Source organism: Battus philenor, unplaced genomic scaffold (genome assembly GCF_028537555.1).
Source record: "Battus philenor isolate CCGP_79_NKW_IND1 unplaced genomic scaffold, ilBatPhil1.0.hap1 SCAF_1, whole genome shotgun sequence".
In the NCBI taxonomy this organism is placed as follows: Eukaryota; Metazoa; Arthropoda; class Insecta; order Lepidoptera; family Papilionidae; genus Battus; species Battus philenor.
The window spans coordinates 19,129,753-19,152,617 of record NW_027181661.1 but is presented as its reverse complement, the minus strand read 5'-3'; the positions used below and the strand labels follow the sequence as shown (position 1 = coordinate 19,152,617).

Below are 22,865 nucleotides of genomic sequence, written 5' to 3'. Positions count from 1 at the left end.
GTTTACTGTCTGTTCCAGTTGACTGTACTGCCACAAGTTTATAGCGCGTCGTACTTCAATATAAATAAAAACATGTAATATATTTCACAGTGACAACTATATGGAGGTTGACTAAAAATAGGTGCCAAAACTTTAAAACTTTTTGCTGTCAAATGACCAATACATTCATTTTAAAGCTTTTACACCTATTACGAAACTCAACTCTTCAAAGCTAAAAAATCATACGTGATATAATATTTAGAAATAATTGTATAAAAGATTGTGTTTTCTTTTACCTTTTATGTAGTACTTCAATTTTGTTTATTATTTTGTTTTGTGTTAATTAAGGTTCTTTGACGTAAGTTATAATATAATAATGTAATGTCTTAAAGAGGGTCGACTAAGAACGTCTTGATCAAAGGTTTCAGGAAAAATAATAAGAAATAAAAGCCATTTCAATGCTCGAGTAACATTTATTATGGATTAATATATTTTAGAATACACGTTTTTAAACTTTCTAAATTACGAATACAATCGATCATAAACAGGAATATATTTTTTTTACATTTTTGTGGACTTTTATTTTATCCATTGCGTTACTTAACAATATCTTATCTAGAATTTAAATGTCACTGAATAGTAAATCAATTAACATTAATTAAACTCTGTAATTAGTATATCTCTCACACAGAACAGAATGTTATATGTAATAGTTAACAGTTTTATATAATTTGATAAAAATAATAAATACGAAGGGCGACATTGTCGGTTAGAAGTCAGAGGTCGACAGTTTGAAATTTTTTTAAATTTAAATTCAGAATTTTTTCCGCTAAAAACATGTTACGTTGAAGTTATATTCTGATTATAGATCAGGTTTATCTATTAATATTATTTTTATCTGTTATAATTTCAAAATCTTTAGATAATCAAAGTAACAATTTACGAAATATGTGTCAGAATGTCATCCAATTTGCGTCAACGAAGCTTTAAGGATCGCTGTTGTTTGACACGTAGTAGAGCAGTGTGCCATTTGTTCCACTTGAACCTCGGGAGAGCGAAAAAATAAAAAAAAACGTTATTAGCTGAAATAGAAAAAAAGGTTAAAAGGTGTTAAGTGCTTAGTAACATAAATACGGACAAACTAAAAAGAAAGACGTTTATTTTTTCATATTATACTATTATATTAAAACAAGTAAACTAGTATAATTAACTATTGAGCATGTAAATAAATATTTGATTTATATTCTTTAAAGATATCCTTTTCATTAAAATAATTAACGTTATTTAAATTGCTATTTTAAACGGCGTGAAAATATTTTTGCCGTTTGAGCTATTTTTTTTCTTGCAAAGCTAATTTCTGGGGAGTAACAGAGGAACGTAATGTAGTAAAGACTTACAAATGAACTACAGATCTTTTGTAATTTTTTATATTTTCATACGTTAAAATAACAACATTGAGCAAATAAAGCAAGTCGTTCCCGTAATGCAAAATAATTAAAGCTAAATTCCTTTTCAGACTTCATAATGCTAAAATTCATTATCTCGTCGCATTATAATAAAAAAATATAAATAAATGAAACAAAATACGTTTCATTTATTTATATTCAATAAAAATATGTTACTAGCTGCCGCGACCAACATTTTAAATACTTTTGGCACTACTATCAAAAGTAAAGCGTATTTCAGACTGATTATTTTATTCGTTAATTTAATTATAAGACAAGATTTTGATAGTAAATCGTATAAATTTTATTTGAAATCCTGTATGGTACACGATTATTTTTCCTTGGGACAAGTGCTACAATTCCGTTTACTTCTATAAGAATGGCAATGTTTCGTTTAGATTATTTCACTTGATTTAATTTTAGTTATTTTCTTTCTAAATCAGTATTTGCTTGCTTGACAAAAATAATAAAAAATAAACGTTGACCAGTTTGAGCTGCGCTAGCGCACATAAATATGCGTTTTAACAATATATGGAAATTATTTTTTTATTTACATATAAAGACTGCATTACATATAAATGGCCACCACTGCCTTCCATAGTTGTTATTTTATAAAAAAAAATTCTAGAAAATTTCCATAAAAATATTGGTTAAAAGTTTTATGTCTATGAGTGCTACAATAATGAAAATATGCATATATTTACTATGCATATATATCCCCTTTGCGAGTAGATTTTTTCAAATACATATATAACGGGCCAAAAATAGAGACGAGAATATTGCATAAATTTGCACTTACATTTATTTTACGTTAATATCTATTGTAGTAAAAAACATATGTAGTTCTATAGGTTTATATTATTATTATAATTTATTTCGCTAATGTCTAGTTAGTTTTACCTGTGTAGAGTTTAAAGGGTGCCAGAAGAGTCAGTGACAGATCCAGAGAGATGTGCGGAAGGATAATCGTTGGCATAATTCTCGTTGTACTCTCGTCTTAGTCTGTTATTCACCTCAATGCAGCAAGCATTACGGTTATAAGGGAACTCATTTTCCGATCGTGAGGATTTTGTTGAGCTACTGTAAAATGAAAATTATATACCATAAATATAAAGTTCATGATGAAAAAATATGTAATGTATTTAAAATATTTGGTGCTGATAAATAGAATAAAAAGACTATAATTTTCAGGTCTTATGTCATCCTATATAAGCCGATAGACGCGGACTGCAAGGCATAGTCCTCCCTCAAATTTTGCTACTATGAACGGTCTCTCAAATTTGAACTTCCGTGCGGCTTTAAACAGTGCTGACTTAAGGAAAAATAAAGAAAATTTAAAAGGCTACGTTATAATTATTCAGTTTGAAAATAGAACCAATTTAACAGTTCTTTTGTGACTGTATTTTTAACGTTGTAATAGTTATAATACTATTTTTTTATTGTTTGCAATTATTTACATATATTATGTTTGGAAGATTATTGAGAAAGTTATACGAAAAAAATAATTTTCTTTAGTGGCAGAATTTTTTTTCCATAATTATTTAATTGGTTCAAAGCTAAAAATAAATTATTATTAACTTACTTTAGTTAAATATAAAAAAAAATATATAACAATTACCGGTAAAACACCACAGAATTGTTTTTGCGATCTGGGAAAAAACATCATTGTATTAATTACAACGAAAATATTACACTGAACTTTAAATGCTAAATACTAATAATAAAAAATGACCGCTCATTTGTGGTCTTCATAATTAAACACACAATACACTAAACGGGCCATAGAAAGGGCTGTGTTAGGGATTTATTTACGAGACTGAATCAGGAAGGAGGAGATCCGTAGACGATAGAAATTAGTTAACGAAGTTATAGTGTAACGGTAAGTTAAACTGGTAATGGGTAGACCAAATAGAACATAGAATAAATGGCCACTAAGATTGTAATGTTTTGGAATAAAAACCACGGATCCACCATCAAGGTGGTCATTGTCGGAAGATGTTGAAATGACCTATGACTGAAAAAATGATATTACCGATGAATAACATAGTTTATTAAAATTCAAGTTCCAGTTTAGTGGATACTAGTGCCCAGTTAATATATTTTATTTTTAATGGCTTAGGAAACAATTCGTGTGAAAAATACAAAAGAAAATAAAGAAATAAAAAAAATAACTTTTTTATGCATTCATAAAAAGTCCTTTTTGGTAAAACTTAGTAAAATTCATACTTAGCTGATATCCACTAAGATATCGAAATGTTTCCGGAAAATTTAAAATTTTTAAGTCTTGTGGTTTTAAAGATATCGTGATGGGTCAGTATAAAGGTGAAAATGTCTCTACTACGGAGCCTCGGTGCAGCTTCCGAGCATACTACCTAGTATATGCAGGACGGCCTCTTAATCTGATCTCTCTTATTCGATCTAAATCTAGGAATCTCCAGAAATAACATACCTGTAGTTTGGCCTACCTTGGTAAAAATATTAATCTGTCGTAAAAAGGTATTAAAATGATTGACTTACCATTTTTCTTGTGACAATACACGATAAAGAACGTTATTATGAGAGGCAACGTCGCAATCATAAGCACCCCTGCTTTCATAGGCGCCACGTTAACAGATTCTGGAACAGAAGCTAATCCGATTTCGGTTCTCTACGAATATCTAAACATATATAAGAATGACATATATATAATCGTGATATATTTTAAGTCTTACCATGTACCAACATAGTTACGATATAATTAGTGATTCCTTTGTCGTTTTCCACGTAAAGCTTATAATTTCCTTCATCGACCGGGGTAACATCTTCAACAATTAAAGTATATAAATAACAACCGTCCAGTAACTGTTTTTCGGTTGCTTCATATCGATCTAAAACAATACACCATTCTTAATTGTACACGTAAATTCAAAAAGAATTTTAGGCTGTGTAGACTTTTTTTTATTAATTCTCATTTTGTATCGCTAGTGTTTTATTTACAATATTTTTTTTCACTTTAACTAAACGCAGATAGTTGGGAGAGGGTTGCCGCTATTTGATACGGATGTTTCTTTTCCTAGCTACGAAGCACGACAGCGTTTTATCACTATTTACAATTTTTCTTATACAATTTTCTCTTATGGGTAAATACAGCTAAAATTTATACATATTTACAATATAATTTGGAAGTTTTACTCAATTATAGATTAGTTGGTACATTATTTTATTTCAAGTCGTTGTCCAAGCGCCACAGACCGTTAAATGCCTTGAGGTTTTTTTTATATGGCCGCCGCTATAAGGGGCTTCTCGCTCCCCTATCTTGTGGAAGGACAGTGTCATTGGTTTCGCTCATTAAATTTTTTCACATTTTATTTTATTTCCACACTCTATATCCTTTCATCTTAAGTTCTTCCATTCTTTTCTTTACTTTCCACATTTCGTCTGTCTTACTCTTTCATTCCATTTCCTATTCCGTTCTTCCGTCACCTAAAACCTAAGTTTCACAATTTTTTTTATTTTATAAAATTTTGTTTGAGGTTTAGGACAGTGCCGGGCCAACTGATCAAAAGATTCCGCCCTAGATTTTTTTCTTGAGGAGGTCCGGTAATTTGAATGGAGGAGCTGTGTAGACTATGAGATAATAACTTACCATATGCCGAAGGCACGTCAAAACGCAATTTGTCTCTAACCCAATACGCAGCTTTCGGTGGTGGTTCAGCACAGATCGTCGTTTTCAACAGAGTCATATTACTTTTCCATCCGTGAACAATTTCTACGTCCTTCGTAGCAGGCGGTCCAGAGACATTCAACGTTATGACCTTTGACCAGTGGCTTCTACGAGCGTACAATAAATTAGTTAGGTCTATCAAAAAAAATAATGTACAATCAAACCAGTTTTTTTTTCGTAAATTAGTTGTACAAATAATAATAAAAAAAAGTACATGTTAAAGGATATATAACAACTACAAGAAATATATGTTAAACAACTTATGCAGAGATGGTACAAGAGGCGGACCTTTGGATGGAGGTGAGACACATGAAGGAAAGGGCAATTTAGGGCGTATTTAATAAAAAAAAACAAATCACATATTTTAAGTATAATATACATTTTACATTTACATACATGTTAACATACACAAGATGCGTATAAATGTATGCGATATACTTGGTATAGGTTTTACATTAATACGAATAAGTAATCGTTTTTTTTTTGAGCAGTTGTAGCCCAGCGATAAAGGTAAAACCCAATGTATACAATATGACACCGTTTTTTAATCTTATAACAGTGGCGCCGTGTACTCGCGCAGTCGACGCGAACACAGTACCAACCGTTTAAACGCGGCACAACACGGCCCCGCCGCGTGCGACGGAGCTGGCTAGCGGACCGCAGTAGGCGCTCGAAACAGCTGGAATATGTCTATGCGCACACCCAGTCCGCGTCGTGCGTCATAAGTTTTACCTAGTTCTCACCTTATATACTTTACTTATAACAAGTTTTCGTTTCATATCTTTTATTTTCATTACTAAATCTACACCTTTTTATTATTTACAACTTAGTTTTATAATGACATTATCATCCAAACTTCGTACAATCTCCTTATTTACGATACCGGTGAACTATCTATTTCGTTTTTGTAAATTTTCATTGTTCACGTTGATTTAATATCCTTATTTAGTTCATATATTTTTATTAAAAAAAATATAATAAAACGAGGTGTACGCGTTTACGTCTTATGTATTTAATTATTCATATTTTTAATTACGAAAAGACAGTTTTCATACCTCACACTATTCTGACTAATAATAAAAATTACAAAAAAAGTTTTCTTCGAAAATCTGCCCGGCCACGTAGCTAATAATTTGCTAGATTTTCACGGGGACTGAAAGTGTTATTTTTTAATCTATCGAATAAAGACAGACAGATACATTCATTTTTATACGAATAGATAATTTTTATGGCGAAATTTGTACAAATCTATGGCTAATTTTATACCTGCTGCTGTTTGATATAACTAAAAAATACAATAAATAAAAAGAAGTAACAACTAGAAACATCTGTTAACTACTTGACCCTTCACATTTTTTACAATGTAAGAAAAAAAATGTATTAATAACTTACCTTTCCTTTGTTCCAATTAGGTTTTTGACGATACACACGTATGACCCACGATGAGAGTACGTCACGTTGCAGAGTGAGAGATGTGCTTCTGACGCTATTATGTAACCATCTAAGCACATATTGGTATCCATTGTTCTGGGACTGGAAACACACTTTATTAATTAATGGACACATAACGTTTCTATCTATATTATTTCAGCTGTAGGAAATACATCGACCTCAATTCGGTTAATGATATTCCTTTGATTTTGGCGACCTGTGACTTCTGCTTTTTATCCGTATTAGTTTAAATTACTTTTCCTTTACCATTTTGCTTCAATTACAAATTAAAAATCATAGTAATGGCCTTACTTAATGACATTACAAAGTTATTCTGAGTGCATGCAAATGTAATAAAGTTCCAAAAGATATCGTAGACCTTTATATCTTAGTTTTAAATCTAATCTAATCTAATCTAATCTAAATATAAATATTATTAATTCAATTTCATTTATTTGAACCCATCAAAGAGTAATTGTTAAGTTTCTGACCAGTTTTCTTGTAAGTTCAGTATCCCGTATTATCTGGTGATGACCTACACAGGAGTGACCTTTGTTAAAAATAATTCAGGATTTAAAAGTGCGAGTGAAGTTTAATTTGATTTAATACTTTTTATAGCTACCGCTACAAAATATACATATAAATATAGTTACACAATATTAAAGAAAAAATACAATGGGCGGTCTTCATACACGAGGCAGTTTTTACCAGGCAACATAATATGGAAATAGTACATGTATAAATAACGGTGTTTATTCATTTGAATTTTGAAGGTAAAAGAGTTTTATTTGCTTCAAGTAAAGTTGGCAGTTGAACAGTGAACTGTTGCTTGCAGCGTTTAAAACTTACCAATGATACCACTGATAGGACGGTATTGGATTCCCGTCCGCAATACATTCAAAAGTTGTTTGCGAGTAGAGATCTACGTCGAGGCGAAGCTCCGGACCAACCCAAATTACACGAGGTGGGTCTAAAACAGCACGAAAACAAAATAAATATGTTTTTGAAAAATAAAAATGAAAACATTAATAAATACTTACATTTAACGTCGATGTCAGTTTTCACCGATTCGGATGTACCCAAATCGTTTTTGGCTTGACATCCGTATATACCTATAAACGATATTAAAGTTTAATTTATAATATTAAAAACATACAATTTTTTTTACTTAGTATTCTACCTGAATGCTTTCTCATCACAGGCACTATCAAGAGCTGAGAGCCATTGGACATTATTTCTTGTCCATCTTTCGTCCACCATACACTTGGTGCAGGATTGCCATCGGCCTTACATTCTAATGACAAAGTGCTAATACCTTCCTCTAGATTCGCAAGGACTTTTTTTTCAGCCCCAATTATGGAGACTAAAGGGACATCTGAAATAAATTTATTAATGATAATACTCGTACATAATAATATATTAAAATAAATATTACCACAAACGACTTTATAAGTTAAGTAAGTACTTTCACAAACGACTATATAAGTATTTCGCATTGTGATCAACTTAAAAATAATATACGCAAACGATATTAGAATGCAGTTAAATTTCAGTTGTACGCCGGGCTAAGATGGAGTCCCAATCAAATACATGTACAGGGCAGCGTTCTCTACACCCTTTAGGACACCCATATCTGTTTCTTCCAAAATAGAGTCCTAAATTTGTAAACATTCTTAAACACCAAACACTGTCCTACAATATTTAATAAATATTGAAATAGGTGAATATATCTTTATTAAAGTGTGCTGATCTGTTACGATTATTTAAAGTTTTTACCTGTGCATTATCTAACATTAAAGTTCTTTAACATTAAAATATAGCAGAAATAGCTTTTTCAACATTTTCTATTGTAAAAATGTATACATTGCTCACGAGAAGATTTACCAACTCCAAATTTATGTTGTTTTTAACCTATAGGTAAAGCATTGTTAACCAACAGTCAATTTTTAAATTTGTTTTTATTTTGCTTCTGAAAAATACTTTACGATTTAAAATATAAATAATATGACTAATGATAATATAACTACGAATGATAGTAAAATTTAAAAAGGGTGTCCTGTGGCAGAACTTGAATTTTAACTTCAAATTATGCAAAAACAACGTTTATTAAATATTTATTTTAGTAAAAATTAAAAATAACAATTATGCGTATATTATTTATTTAAAATTATAAATAAATAAATGAAATAAATGCTGAGGATTACGTCGAGAACAGTCTTTAAACCTGGTCTTGGTATATCGTGCCATTCGCTTCAAAAGTGATCTTAGGATACCAGATATTTTCGTATTCCAATTCACTGTCAAAAAGTGTTGTGCAACATTCCTCGGTACAAGTTCATACAATATCTTATAAAGACCTGAATTAGTAAATTGTAAAATTTTATACATCGATAGTTAAATTGATTTTGTATACCGCGGTAATATGTCTTGTCTTTTATTGTTGTACTAATAGAAATTTGATTTCTTACCATGAATACGTACGAGGTCATAACATATACATATTTTGATTCGCCTGCTTTTTACTAAATTTCGGAACGAGAGAAAATAATATTCAATATATATTCTCATCGTCATAACAGCCGGTAGATGCCCACTATAGGCCTCAAAGTTCGCCACAATGATAGGCCTAGCGCTGCCCGCACCCAGCGACTTATTGCGACCTTTAACTATTTGGTTTACCTAGTGGGGTGCCTATTCATGCCGCGCCTATCACCTAGCGGTCGCCAATAGAGGACCTTCCGGTCCAAACGGCAATCGGTTGCATGAAAGATATACATTGTCCAAGTCCCGTGCATTTATTACAACTGAAGTTTTTTTTGGACAAATGAATATTTTTCGAATACAAAATCTGTAAATACAAAATTTAATGAATAAGTTAACTAGATTAAAAAAGTTAATTAAAATATAATGTTGACTATGGTTATTAGATTCAGATTTCGTAAGTAATAAAAATGTACTTTTAACTCACAGGTTACATCTAACAAAGCGTAGGCATTCCGATAATGAGGCACAGGGTATGAGGGATGGTAGGCACGGCAAGCCAGTTGTTTTCCGTAGCCAAATCTCGTAGCCCCAATCTCCAGAATCGAGCGAGTAGTCCACACATCTGGTTTCTCTATTTCCGATGTATTTGTTTGACTAAGCGGTGTCAAGCGTCCCGAATCTAAATGAACCAAGTCCACAATTAAAAGGAACTAAGTAAGAAAAGGACCAATATTTTGCCACTTCCGCACATGCAGTGGCAGTCGTGCAACAAAGTGCACCGTCCGCCAGCCCGCTGATAAATGCGCATGCGGCAAACAATGCGAATTACACAACTACCACCTCAACAAGTGTTTTACCCCTCCACGCGGCATCTACAGGAATTATGTTACACAGATTAGTGCCAAACACAGAGTTCCATTTCCCATTCCATTTCCATTAAATATTTAAAAGGAACTGTTTACTGAATATCTGACTGCACTATTGTAGTATGCAAAAACATATACAACACGAGCACACGCTGGAATTCCGTGTGAAATTCAAAATATATTTATTCAAGTAGGCATTTTCACACAATTTTGAATCGTTAATAATTTTTAACATTATAAAAATGTCAGTGTAGTCAATCCGTGAGTAATCTAGCACTTGCTTGGAATGCTGACCAGTTGAGAAGAGCGGGACGGAAATCCAGTAGTTGATATTTTTTAAATGAAATTTAACTGTTTTTTTTAATCGTTTGTAGGTGAAGCATCTGACCTTTGTCTCGCTTGGTGTTAAGAGATGAAGTCTACGACAGTATATGCTCGCTTAAAAAAAACTATTCACTTTTGTATTGAAGACTTCTAAGTTATAATTGGCTGGAAGTAATGACGCCGGTTGTTTCACTCCTTGGCTGTTCGCAATATAAAATTGTGGCAGCCAAACGCTTAGTGCGGGTGGAAGGGATTTCAACATTGTACGGACGTCGTGAATCCGTGCGTCTCGCAGTCCGATGGAAGAAAGGAGATGAAACAGAATACTAATCAAGTGGTAACTTTTTACCGATGCCAAGCTTTGAAGTTTAGTTTTAGGTATCCATTATCTTACAAACCCTGCTAATGATTCGACAGAATAAGTTTCACATATTTCGATTAAATAAGAACTGTAAAATGCTATAATAATATTTATTTAATAATATGATTTTAATATTATGTTCCAAATTAAGAAAAGTAAGGTTTAAACTTAAGACATACTTTATTATTTATGCATACTAAAGTGTTAGAGTGTAATTAAAAGATGTTTGTAACACTTTATCAATTTATTTAACGCACGAACAAATATTTGTTAACGCTTGAGGGCGAGTAAAAAGAACGTGCATTCGCCGTGGGATCCTGGGGCGCACTGAGCTCCGCGACCGAGCGACAGCGGGCAATAGAACAAAGCTGCGCCTTTGTTGTTTGAAACAAAAGGTCTGCGCCCGCGTCACCGGTGCGTGCGCGTGCCCACTGCACTACGTCGGCACACTAGGCTCGCCCGTCGGCTCCGCTCGCCCACAAAATCTTACACCAATTATTCATCCAGACATCACATTAGCGCATCTACGACTCCCACAGTACTCCCCCGCTGAGACCGAAGGTTACTGCGGTCGATAGTGGTCTGGAAAGCGGACAGTACGTCCCGATTTGGTTTTCCTTACTGGAACGGTTTCTTCTGTCAAAGTGGGGCTGATATTTTTAGGAACGGAATTGGCTAAAGTCGGAATCTGCTCGGTTCTGGTTTGTGGTGTCGTGTTGTCATCTCTGGTCATATATGCTGGTTTTAGTCGATCTATGGTAACGGTGGACTCTCTGTCGTTAACAACTATCTTAAAGGTTTTGCTTCCTCTTTCTAGAACTTTATAGGGACCTGTATATGGTGGTTCCAGTGAACGTTTGGCTGCATCTTGCCGAAGGAAGACGAACTCTGCTGTGGCAAGATCTTTCGGTACGTAAAATGTTTTCTTTCCATGTCTGCTTGCAGGTTCAGGAGACAGCCGAGCCATGTGGAGACGGAGTCGTGATACGAAGTCGGTGACGTCAGGAGAAGCCTTGTTAGGTACGAAGAACTCTCCTGGTAGTCGTAGTGTTTCGCCGTAGACGAGCTCAGCTGCTGAAGCTTTAATATCTTCTTTCCAGGCTGTGCGGATCCCCAAGAGTACTAACGGAAGCGCTTCGGTCCATCCAGTGTTCTGATGGCACATGATTGCAGCCTTCAATTGACGGTGTAGGCGTTCCACCATGCCATTGCACGCTGGATGATATGCTGTAGTAGGGCGATGCTGCGTACCCAAGATGGACGTCAGGTTGCGGAAGAGCTCACACTGGAACTGTGTACCCCGGTCAGTAGTGATGCGATGAGGTACACCAAAGCGAGACACCCAGCCAGCGATGAAGGCGCGGGCGCATGTCTCTGCCGTGATGTCTGGAAGTGGATATGCCTCAGGCCAACGAGTGTAGCGATCGATGACCGTAAGGCAGTACCTGTAACCGCACGAAATTGGTAAAGGGCCCACAATATCCATGTGGATGGCGGAAAAACGTTGAGAAGGAAGAGGGAAATCGGAAATAGGGGATTGGGTATGCCGGTATATCTTGCTTTTCTGGCAATCTGTGCATTCTTTGGCCCACTGCCGACAATCTTTTTGTGCTCCAGGCCATATAAATCTTTGAGTGACAAGTTTTGCTGTCGCTTTTGCGCCTGGATGGCTAAGTCGATGTAGAGCGTCAAAGACCAGTTTTCGGTAAGAAGGTGTTACATATGGACGTTGGTTTTGAGTAGAAACGTCGCAGAAGACAAACGTTTCGGAATCAGGAGCTTTAATCTTTTTTAAGTTGAGTGCGGAACCTCTCTGTATCAGTTCTTTGAGTTCTGGGTCTGTATCTTGTGCTTTGGCGAGTGCTTCATAATCCAGCGTTTGTGTTCCAATTTCTTCCATGCGTGAAAGCGCGTCCGCTACGACATTCTGGCTTCCTTTAATATATCGGATATCCATTGTAAACTGGGATATGTAGTCAAGGTATCGGAACTGTCTGGGAGAACATTTTTCGCGGTTATGGGAAAAGACAAATGTCAACGGTTTATGATCTGTATAAACCGTGAACGGTCTTGCTTCTACCATATGTCGAAAGTGGCGGATGGCGTCGTATATAGCTAACAGCTCACGATCATAGGGGCTATATTTTTTCTGTGCTGAAGTTAAGCGTCGTGAGAAGAAAGCGAGTGGTTGCCAACTGTCATCAAATTTTTGCTGAAGTGCTGCTCCTATCGATGTATCCGATGCGTCTGTGAACACAGCCAACTGCGCGTCCGGCGTAGGGTGAGCAAGTAAAACTGCGTTTGAAAGACTGGTTTTGCAGGTGTTGAAGGCTTGTAACATCTCTGGGGTCATCGTAATGGTCTGCGATCCTTTTGTCTTAGGTCCTGATAGCACGATGTTGAGAGGGGCTTGAAATTCTGCTGCTCTAGGTATGAATCGGCGGTAGAAGTTGTACATGCCAAGAAATTTGCGCATTTCTTTCACTGTAGTTGGAGTTGGGTAGTCCTGGATAGCTTGCACTTTATCAGGAAGTGGTTTGATGCCCGTTGTACTGACTTCATGTCCAAGAAAAGTTATATGCGTCTTCCCAAACTCGCATTTACTGGTATTGATGAGCATACCATATTCTGCCAAGCGTTTGAATAATTGTCGCAAGTGTTGCAGGTGAAGGGCTTCGTCTTTAGAGGCGAGTAAAATGTCATCTAAGAATCCGTAGCAAAATGGAAGATCCTTAAACATTTCATCCACAAACCTCTGAAAAGTTTGTGCCGCATTTCGTAAGCCGAAAGTCATGTACGGAAATTCGTATAACCCAAAAGGCGTAGTGATGGCAGCTTTCGGTATATCTGCTGCGTGTATAGGTATTTGATTGTAAGCCTTGACCAAGTCGATTTTTGAAAAAATTGTGGTACCTGCCAGCTGTTGCGAAAAGTCTTGAATGTGGCGTATCGGGTATTTATCAGGAATCGTACGTGCGTTGAGTGCCCTGTAGTCACCGCATGGACGCCAACCATTGTCCTTCTTCGGTACGAGGTGAAGTGGGGATGCCCATGCACTTTCAGATCTGCGCGCGGTACCATTCGCCAACATTTCATCGAATTCGTTCTTGGCTATTATCAGTCTATCCGGTGGGAGTCTTCTAGGTCGGCTAGACACCGGTGGACCTGGTGTCGTACGAATGTGGTGTTCCGTACCGTGTTTAACCTCCCTCTGCGTGCCAGCTGGACATGTGATAGCGGGGTACTCACGTAAAAGTTGGTGGTAGACGGTGTCTCCGCTAACGGCTTTGATTGATGAGATGACATCATGCTGCTTGACAGGTGCACCGCTTGTTGAAAGTGTAGTCAGACCGTCAATTAAGCGATTATTTCTCACATCAACCAATAATCCATAAAATTTGAGGAAATCAGCGCCTATGTGGTCTTGACACGTCCGCTATTACAAAACGCCAACTGTACGCTCGCCGCAATCCAAGGTCAAGTTTCAAGTGGATCCAGCCGTAGGTTGCTATTGAGGACCCATTTGCGGCATAGAGTTGATAGCTTGCTTTAGAACGCGCTTGATTCAATAGCGACCGTGGAAACGCGCACACTTCTGATCCCGAGTCTACAAGATATGGCGTTTTCGTTGGCCGGTCTGTGACAAATAAGCGGACTGTTTTGTACGGGCAGCCGTTAGCCGCTATTTCTGGCTGCCACTTGCGTTTCCCTGCACGACGAATTTGCACGGAGTCGTACATCGAGTAGCCCGTTCACCAAATCTATTGTGGTACCAACAAAAATCTGGGTTCTGTTGTCTGGGGCGTGAGCGCGAGCGCGAGTTGCGGCTATGTTGCCTATTTTGTTGTCCATCATCACGCGAATTAGATCTGCCGTACTCACGTGATCTAGTCACTTGCCCTCGTAGTGATGCAACTTCTTTTGACAGTTCTGCTAGCTGATACATCACATCCGTCATTGATATGCTGTTGTCGGTAGACGCCACGATATGAACTGCGGGTGCTGGTACAATCTCGTACACCCGGTCCGCCAGGTCAGCCGCTGTTTCCAATGGCGTATCTGCCTGTGATGCAATAATTGTTTGCACGTTGTGTGGCAACCGACTACTCCATAAAGTGCGCAGGAACGAATCTGGTACAGCAGGGCCAGCCAGCGTCTGTAGGTGCCTCAAAAATTGAGAGGGCTTCCGGTCACCTAATTCCTCATGCATAAGTAGCTGCTTTAACTTCTTTTCCTGGGAGGCTGACAGCCGTTTAATCAGCTCCGTTTTCAACTTGAGGAATTTGTTTTCTTGCGGCGGGGCTATTATAATGTCTTTCACCTCAGCGGCATATTGCTGTTCCAGTTGGGATATCACATGGTAAAATTTTGTTGCATCAGATGTGATTCCAGAAACCTGGAATTGGCCTTCCACTTGTGCGAACCACAGTGTTGGTTCTTCGGGCCAAAATGGCGGTATTTTAACACCAACTTTAAAAATGCTGACCGCTCCGTCTGCATTGCGCTCTCGACTACCGCTTCTTGATTCCATCTTAATGCTTGCTGCGATCACGTCGGGGTCACCAGTAAAGTGTTAGAGTGTAATTAAAAGATGTTTGTAACACTTTATCAATTTATTTAACGCACGAACAAATATTTGTTAACGCTTGAGGGCGAGTAAAAAGAACGTGCATTCGCCGTGGGATCCTGGGGCGCACTGAGCTCCGCGACCGAGCGACAGCGGACAATAGAACAAAGCTGCGCCTTTGTTGTTTGAAACAAAAGGTCTGCGCCCGCGTCACCGGTGCGTGCGCGTGCCCACTGCACTACGTCGGCACACTAGGCTCGCCCGTCGGCTCCGCTCGCCCACAAAATCTTACACCAATTATTCATCCAGACATCACATTAGCGCATCTACGACTCCCACAATACTTTCAAACCTATGGCGGATTTGTTAACTTTTTAAAGACAAAATTAAGACGTTACGTGTTTATTTATATTTCTTATATTTACCATCTGCCTGTCCTTCCTTGATATGATTTTAAATAATGGCGCGTAAATAGTATTGTATAAAAATGTTATGCGAAGCAACCATCACCGTGTACCAATTTCTTTATAAATGTCTTTTACAAAATTGTTTAATAAACATTGCGTTTTTCTGAAGAGCAATTCTTCGAACTACATCGGTTCATGTGCGAATTTCTTCATTTGTGATGTTTCTCGTTTTTCTTTTTCTCTTTGCTCTATTACAATGTATATATAAGAATTTGTTAAGTATTAGGAGAATGTCAATGCAGAAAGCGCCTTATTATTAAATATTTACCTAGATACCATTCGACGCGAGCAGGTGGGTTTCCATATCTGACCTCACAGATGACCGTAGCTCTTGCTCCAGCTGACAATATAATTTTCTGGTTCGGTTCAACCAGGGTTCCGTTGAAGAGAAACCTCGGTGACTCTGGTTCAGCTCGTACAACTAGAGCTGCCGGAGGACTTGAGAGCGCATCCTAAAATAGATTACTAACTAATCTTTTAAATCTTACACATCAGTTAGATATTTTAGTATAGCATTGTGTATTTTTTTTTGTATTTGAAATAGGTATATGTAATTTTTTTATAATAATATTAATTTGAGAGAGCACGCTCGTAGTAAATCCTTTTTTTAATTAAAACACAAGTTACATATTGTATATTATGTTCATTCTTCGAGTGTAGAGAATATATACGTACAAATATGAATGTTTTTTAATATATTTTTACAGAAAACATTATTAAGGGTTCTTCGTTTTTTAATTCCTATACTATATAATAAAAATGTAATATGTTTCTATTTACTATAGACTAAAAATAAATAAACGTTTTTGATAATAGTAAATTTCTCTTTTAAACACAATTACAACGTTTTGTTATTATTATCTTTAGTTAATGATATTGGAATAAACATAAATATTTCTCATATTTTATTTTTAATGGCGAGCGACAACTACCATAAACGTCTTTAAAATTGCACATACGGGATTTACATATTAGTTAAATGATGAGAATAAATATATAGAATATTCTTATAATGTTGTTAATTTTGGAGTCTTTTTAAAATCAATAAGCAGTTTTATTTTAAATGTAATTCGATATTTTAATAAAATTCCTTAATTTCGTTAATTGCACAAGTTGTAACGTCGCAAGTTAACGTCCCATAAATCTCAGTTAAAATTTTAACCAAAAAAATATAAACACGAGAAACATCTCATAAATCGCAATACAGCAAAAAATTGTTCAACCCTTAGCGGGTAACGGTGCATCTCAAGTGGCGTGGGGTCGTGGGAGCGTGCTATTGGTTCAGCGGATCTTTGTTTTTATAACAAAAATTCCAATGCGCACGCGCACCAGCACACAGCAGTTTACACCAGTGCTCAGGAGAAGGATCCTGGCCTCGGTCGCGTTCACTAGCTAGGTGTCGTCTCACGCACCGACGCACACTCTTTGTGTCGGTTGCGTACACCAGCTACGTGTCTTCTCACGCGCCGGGGCCAATTAGAATTTACGTTATAAATTCACGTCTTGGTCCTATTCATTCTCTGGGCATCATTTAGTTCACGCCACAACCTTTATATCGCCTCGCACCCCAAAAGGGTAAGTGTTGAACAAATATTATAAAGACATCAATATTAAGTAGCATTTATCTATAAGTTAGAGCTCAACATTTTGTCTGAGTCCATAGTTCCATCATTATGTATTCATTATTACTTTTCAATTTGTTTAATTGTTTACCTCTCCTATTCTTGTTTTATATGCTTTACATTTTGTAACTCCGTTCTGACATTAAACAATCACATCAACTGCTTTCGGTTTCTGCCCTTCCTTCATCGCAAGCCATCTCCGGGTTTACTGTCAGCGGAGCAAATTGTACATATATTTATATATGTATATCATAACTGTGACATTAATTCACAGGTGCAACTTTTACACTGCGAGTTTTACACTGCGAGTTTTCCACTTAAAATTACCTACTAATTGAGGTTGAATTCATATCAACTTTCACCGGAACCATCACATCCTGCAACCTACCGGCGCTCCCTGCTCTCGACTTGCTGCCGCCTGACCAGTCCAGGGAGATCACGTCGAGGCTACCATCACCAACAGGGGAGTACCGAGCTGCGGTGCAAAATTAGACCAGACCTTCTGCCCAATACCCATTTTTATTAAATATATATATTTTTCTTCATAACGGCACACTGGCGCCCTTAACGAGGTATCAAAAGGTCTGATTTTGCATTGTAATGTAGTTATGTGATTGTTTTTTTTATTTAATTAATTTTGTGAAACGTTATTTTTGCCTTTTTTATTGCCAGCAACTGAAGTGTATATCCTTCACTTAAAAAAAAACTACTTCACTTTCCAGTTTTTGTTTAGTTTAACATACATTTTGTTCTAATGTTGTAATTTTTTTTTTGCTTTTGCTATTTTTTCATAGGACCGTACACATTAGTTGCAGTTATACACATTATTTTCATGTTTTTTTTGTGTTATTTTTTTATTCTTATACTAGCAACCATAACGTTCGTTAGTGAATTTGTAACAGAACGGAGTAGATTGAGTAGAATACTTGTTCAACACCTTCCTTATTGTGGTGCATTTAATTTTTTCTTCTTTCTCTCTTTACCAATTTATAAAAGTAGGTAAAACATGGCGCTATTGTTAATAATTTACGTAAACAAATTGCTACACTGGGTCCTCTTTTTCCTTCTGAGGATGTTTTATACTAATAGAGTCAATCAAAATTCGGACGATTCCGATAGCGTAGAAGACGTGTTTGTTAAGACGTACGTTATTCTTGATTCTTTATATAAAATGTATAATTAAAAATAATTCTCTCTTAGTGTATGTATTAGAAGACATGGCCGATAAAAATGTTGGAACATGGCACATAAAGGATTTAAAAATAATAGGTTTGAATAAATAACAAACATAATGCGACACAACATAAACTGAAGCATTACCATTAACCGCGTAATATTTCGTTTGGGTTATTAGAATGAATCTATAACCTTCATAATTGTTTGGTCGCGTTAGTAATCCTTATAATGATTACTATTGCTAGTTTGTTTGCGAGAAGTATGAAGGAATGAGTTTAAAAGGATAAAAATGAAATTGTTATCAGTAAGTTCGGATTTTATTTCCTTTAAATGAAATAAAATCCTTCGGTGACGCGCGGAGTAATGTAACGTTGCAAATTAACGTCCCATAAATCTCAGTTAAAATTTTAACCAAAAAATATAAACACGAGAAACATCTCATAAATCGCAATACAGCAAAAAATTGTTCAACCCTTAGCGGGTAACGGTGCATCTCAAGTGGCGTGGGGTCGTGGGAGCGTGCTATTGGTTCAGCGGATCTTTGTTTTTATAACAAAAATTCCTATGCGCCCGCGCACCAGCGAGATCAGTTCACATTTGCCAGGCAGAAGGATCCTGGCCTCGGTCGCGTTCACTAGCCAGGTGTCGTCTCACGCACCGACGCACACTCTTTGTGTCGGTTGCGTACACCAGCTACGTGACGTCTCACGCGCCGGGGCCAATTAGAATTTACGTTATAAATTCACGTCTTGGTCCTATTCATTCTCTGGGCATCATAAATGATATAATGATATGAACTAAAGTTCACGCCACAACCTTTACATCGCCTCGCACCCCAAAGGGGTAAGTGTTGAACAAATATTATAAAGACATCATTATTAAGTAGCGTTTTTCTATAAGTTAGAGCTCAACATTTTGTCTGTGTCCATAGTTCCATCATTATGTATTCATTATTACTTTTCAATTTGTTTATTTATTTATCTCTTCTATTTTTGTTTTACATGCTTTACATTTTGTAACTCCGTTCTGACAGTAATCAATCACATCAACTGCTTTCGGTTTCTGCCCTTCCTTCATCGCAAGCCATCTCCGGGTTTACTGTCAGCGGAGCAAATTGTACACATATTTATATATGTATATCATAACTGTGACATTAATTCACAGGTGCAAGTTTTACACTGCAAGTTTTACACTGCGAGTTTTACACTGCGACTTTTACACTGCGAGTTTTATACTGCGAGTTTTCCACTTAAAATTACCTACTATTTGAGGTTGAATTCATATCAACTTTCACCGGAACCATCACATCCTGCAACCTACCGGCGCTCCCTGCTCTCGACTTGCTACCGCCTGACCAGTCCTGGAAGATCGTGCGGCTGGCTACCACCACCATCAGGGGAGTACCGAGCTGCGATGTAAAATTAGACCAGGCCTTCTGCCCACTACCCTTAGTTAATTAAATATATACATACTTTTCTTCTTGTGCCTTTTTGTTGCCAACAACCACTACCCATTTTATTATTTTATACATATTTCTTCTTATTAAACGGCACAAAGTGTATAATGAGAATGAATATATAAAATATTATAATATTGTTTACATTTATAACCTGCATGTCGAAGTTGCTGGGAGTTACTTGGCATTGCCAATTGCCATTGTCCATGTGTAGCTTGGCACCACGAATCAGAATAGTGCAGTCGCCATTCATTTTTGTACGAGGGGTCGCCCATTCGTACTTGCCTCGATGCATACCTACAGGCTAAAAATAAAAGTCAAATTGTAATAATTGTTTCATTTTAGAGAAATGAGTGTACTTTATCTAGTTCTTCGAGTAATAAGGGATCCTTCATCCATTATCATCATCGTTACAGCCGTAGCCGTACTCTTTATTGCTGTAAAGCGTGTTAGTTATTTATTGTTATAATAACACCAAAATCTATGAGGCTCATTGAAAATTATTTCCATTGTTTGATGGATGGAATACAGTCCTTTAAACGTTGAGACCAGTTATTAATAACACACACTCTAATATTTAATGGAATCAGGCGTTACCTTGCGGAAGTCCATCCTAAGTAAGAAAAGGACCAGTATTTAGCCACTTATTATTAATGTCATCTGAATCAAGGAAGTCAAATGAATGAAGGAAGTGGCTAAATATTGGTCCTTTTCGTACTTAACACACACTCTTTTTGGGAAAATTCTTTACTGCCCATGGATTGTTTCAGAAATTTCAAATTATTATCCAACTTAGAGACGCCATACTGTCTAAAACTTATAATTCATCAAATTAAGAATGGGAGTGGATGAGAGCGCTCTTGAATCTTCAATGAAAGAGTGTTGTTATAATTCTGTTTTATTGTTGCAGAAAATTGAAAATTAAATTCCATATAAAATAATAAATATTCTTTAACAAATTATTTTTTCACCGTGTGGAATAACTAAAGATCAAGAACAACATATATCACATACAAACTCCTTACAATAATCGGATCAAGCTACCAAAGACGAAGTGGGGTAGCATGAATTGTCTGCGAAGTTTAATCGGAGTTGAACGTTTACTCTCCAGTTTAATCCAGTCTAATTGGCTATTTAGTAATAACCTGGGGATATGTGATGTTAATAATACCACAGCTAATTAATATATTTACTTCATCAAATTGAGTAACTGTTGGCTAGCAGATTAGGATTTGTCATTATTGATATGGGTTCAAATTACCGGTGTATACATTTAAACATAAAAGTTGATGTCGATTCTTAGTTATAATTGATTTGTTCTATTAACTACTAAATATATTACAATTGACTTATGTGGTAATTTATTATTTTTATTTATTTATTAGCAAAAGATAAATGTTCTTGTCAGGTAGTCATCTATTATTATAATGACAGTCCTTATAATAATTATGCTTGTTGAATTTTATAGTTATTTTTAAAATTGTGTTTCTTATATTTATTAGTAAATAAACAAATATATAAATAAATGTTTAAATATACCTGCTGAGTTAGCAAAATTATGTATTAAAAATGTTTACTAAAATAATAATATTTTTAAAAATGTTTCTAATAATATTAGAAAATTTTTACCAAAGTTCTAATTTATAAAATTAATTGATTAGAAAAAGTTACCGGGAATTTTGATAGAAAATAAAAAGATAGCGTACAAAATGTCGTGAAACAATTATTTCATTTAGGAAAGATGGTTGCATTACAAATGTAAAATAAAGACGTAAAATAATAATAATAAAAACAGAGTTATTACACACAATAATTATAGTGACATATCTAGTGGAAGTATACACAAAAACAAAAAAATAATACTTATTATTAATATACATACAGATATAATTTTTTCATAGATATCCCGAACGGAATGGTATTCTTATATGTGTATGTTTTGTTTTTGCACATGCAAGCAGACCTATTTAGACAGAACCGCGGAAGTGACGCGGTCTTTCATAGGCCCGTGATGTTCAGTGCGCATGGTCGTGTCAAATTAATTAAATACATACTCATATATGATATTATATGTATATATATATGTATATATATATATATATATATATATATGTATATATATATATATATATATATATATATATATATATATTTACACATATGTATTAGGCGTTGAAATCAGTTCCAATCTAAGTTCGTAAGTGATGGAGCATTGAGTTGGTTTGCACAAGTTTTATGTTTTGTAATAAAATGTTTATTTATTATTTTTATAAATATTTTGGACGGTTTTTTATCTAAAAACGTATGTCTAAGCACAATGGCGTTATTACATAAATTGTAAACATTAATGTATTCATGATGAAGCAATTATGCCTGGACGGTTAAAGAATGACTGCTAAAAAGCTACGAACTTTTCAGCTCGAGATTCTTAGGGAAATATGAAAAATTCTTCAAAGAGAATTTTCTCAGTATTCTGTTACATGAAAGCTCTGAAATATAATTAACTGCATTTTAACGACAATGTATTTTTACATCGCTGTTAACGATCAATAACAAGTTTCCGACAAAAATAAAAATTACTTTAGATTGTTACGTCTTAAGATAGGGATCTAATTAAAATGACATTTTACTCAAAAGGTGTAATATTTCATCATATTTCTGTACTTCATCAGAGCTGAAGACTGACCGTCATCTAATCTTGGTTATAGTAAACTGGATTATGATTTAGTTTTAGAGAGTAAGGCTTGCTCTTAACGCTACAAAAATTCAGAGTCCCTAAAGCAATCCGTACGATTGCCAGTGAAGAATTTCCACATAGAAAGGGAGCGAGCTGCCAATGGACACTTAAAATAGGCTATATAAATTTTTAATAGTTTTATATTAAACTAACATAATGTAATGCTGAAAAATATTATGTAAAATAAAAAAAATGTATTTGATTTTTATGACAAGACTAAGCACATGTGTTATTTGTGACCTAACCA

General features: G+C 35.5%; 1 protein-coding gene across 1 annotated transcript in view; it reads right to left on the bottom strand.

Annotated features, from left to right (window-relative positions):
• Positions 1-3,038: 3,038 nt before the first annotated feature.
• LOC137920096 (kin of IRRE-like protein 1) overlaps positions 3,039-22,865 on the bottom strand; it is a 32,713-nt gene continuing 12,886 nt past the window's right edge. Inside the window, exons 3-13 of the mRNA XM_068763343.1 lie at positions 20,036-20,185; positions 15,896-16,079; positions 9,527-9,721; positions 7,739-7,933; positions 7,599-7,670; positions 7,408-7,528; positions 6,520-6,660; positions 5,050-5,234; positions 4,136-4,291; positions 3,942-4,040; positions 3,039-3,073 (exon numbers count right to left, since the gene is read on the bottom strand). Coding sequence (XP_068619444.1) covers positions 3,039-3,073; positions 3,942-4,040; positions 4,136-4,291; positions 5,050-5,234; positions 6,520-6,660; positions 7,408-7,528; positions 7,599-7,670; positions 7,739-7,933; positions 9,527-9,721; positions 15,896-16,079; positions 20,036-20,185 — 1,533 coding nt within the window. The remainder of the gene's footprint in view (positions 3,074-3,941; positions 4,041-4,135; positions 4,292-5,049; positions 5,235-6,519; positions 6,661-7,407; positions 7,529-7,598; positions 7,671-7,738; positions 7,934-9,526; positions 9,722-15,895; positions 16,080-20,035; positions 20,186-22,865) is intronic.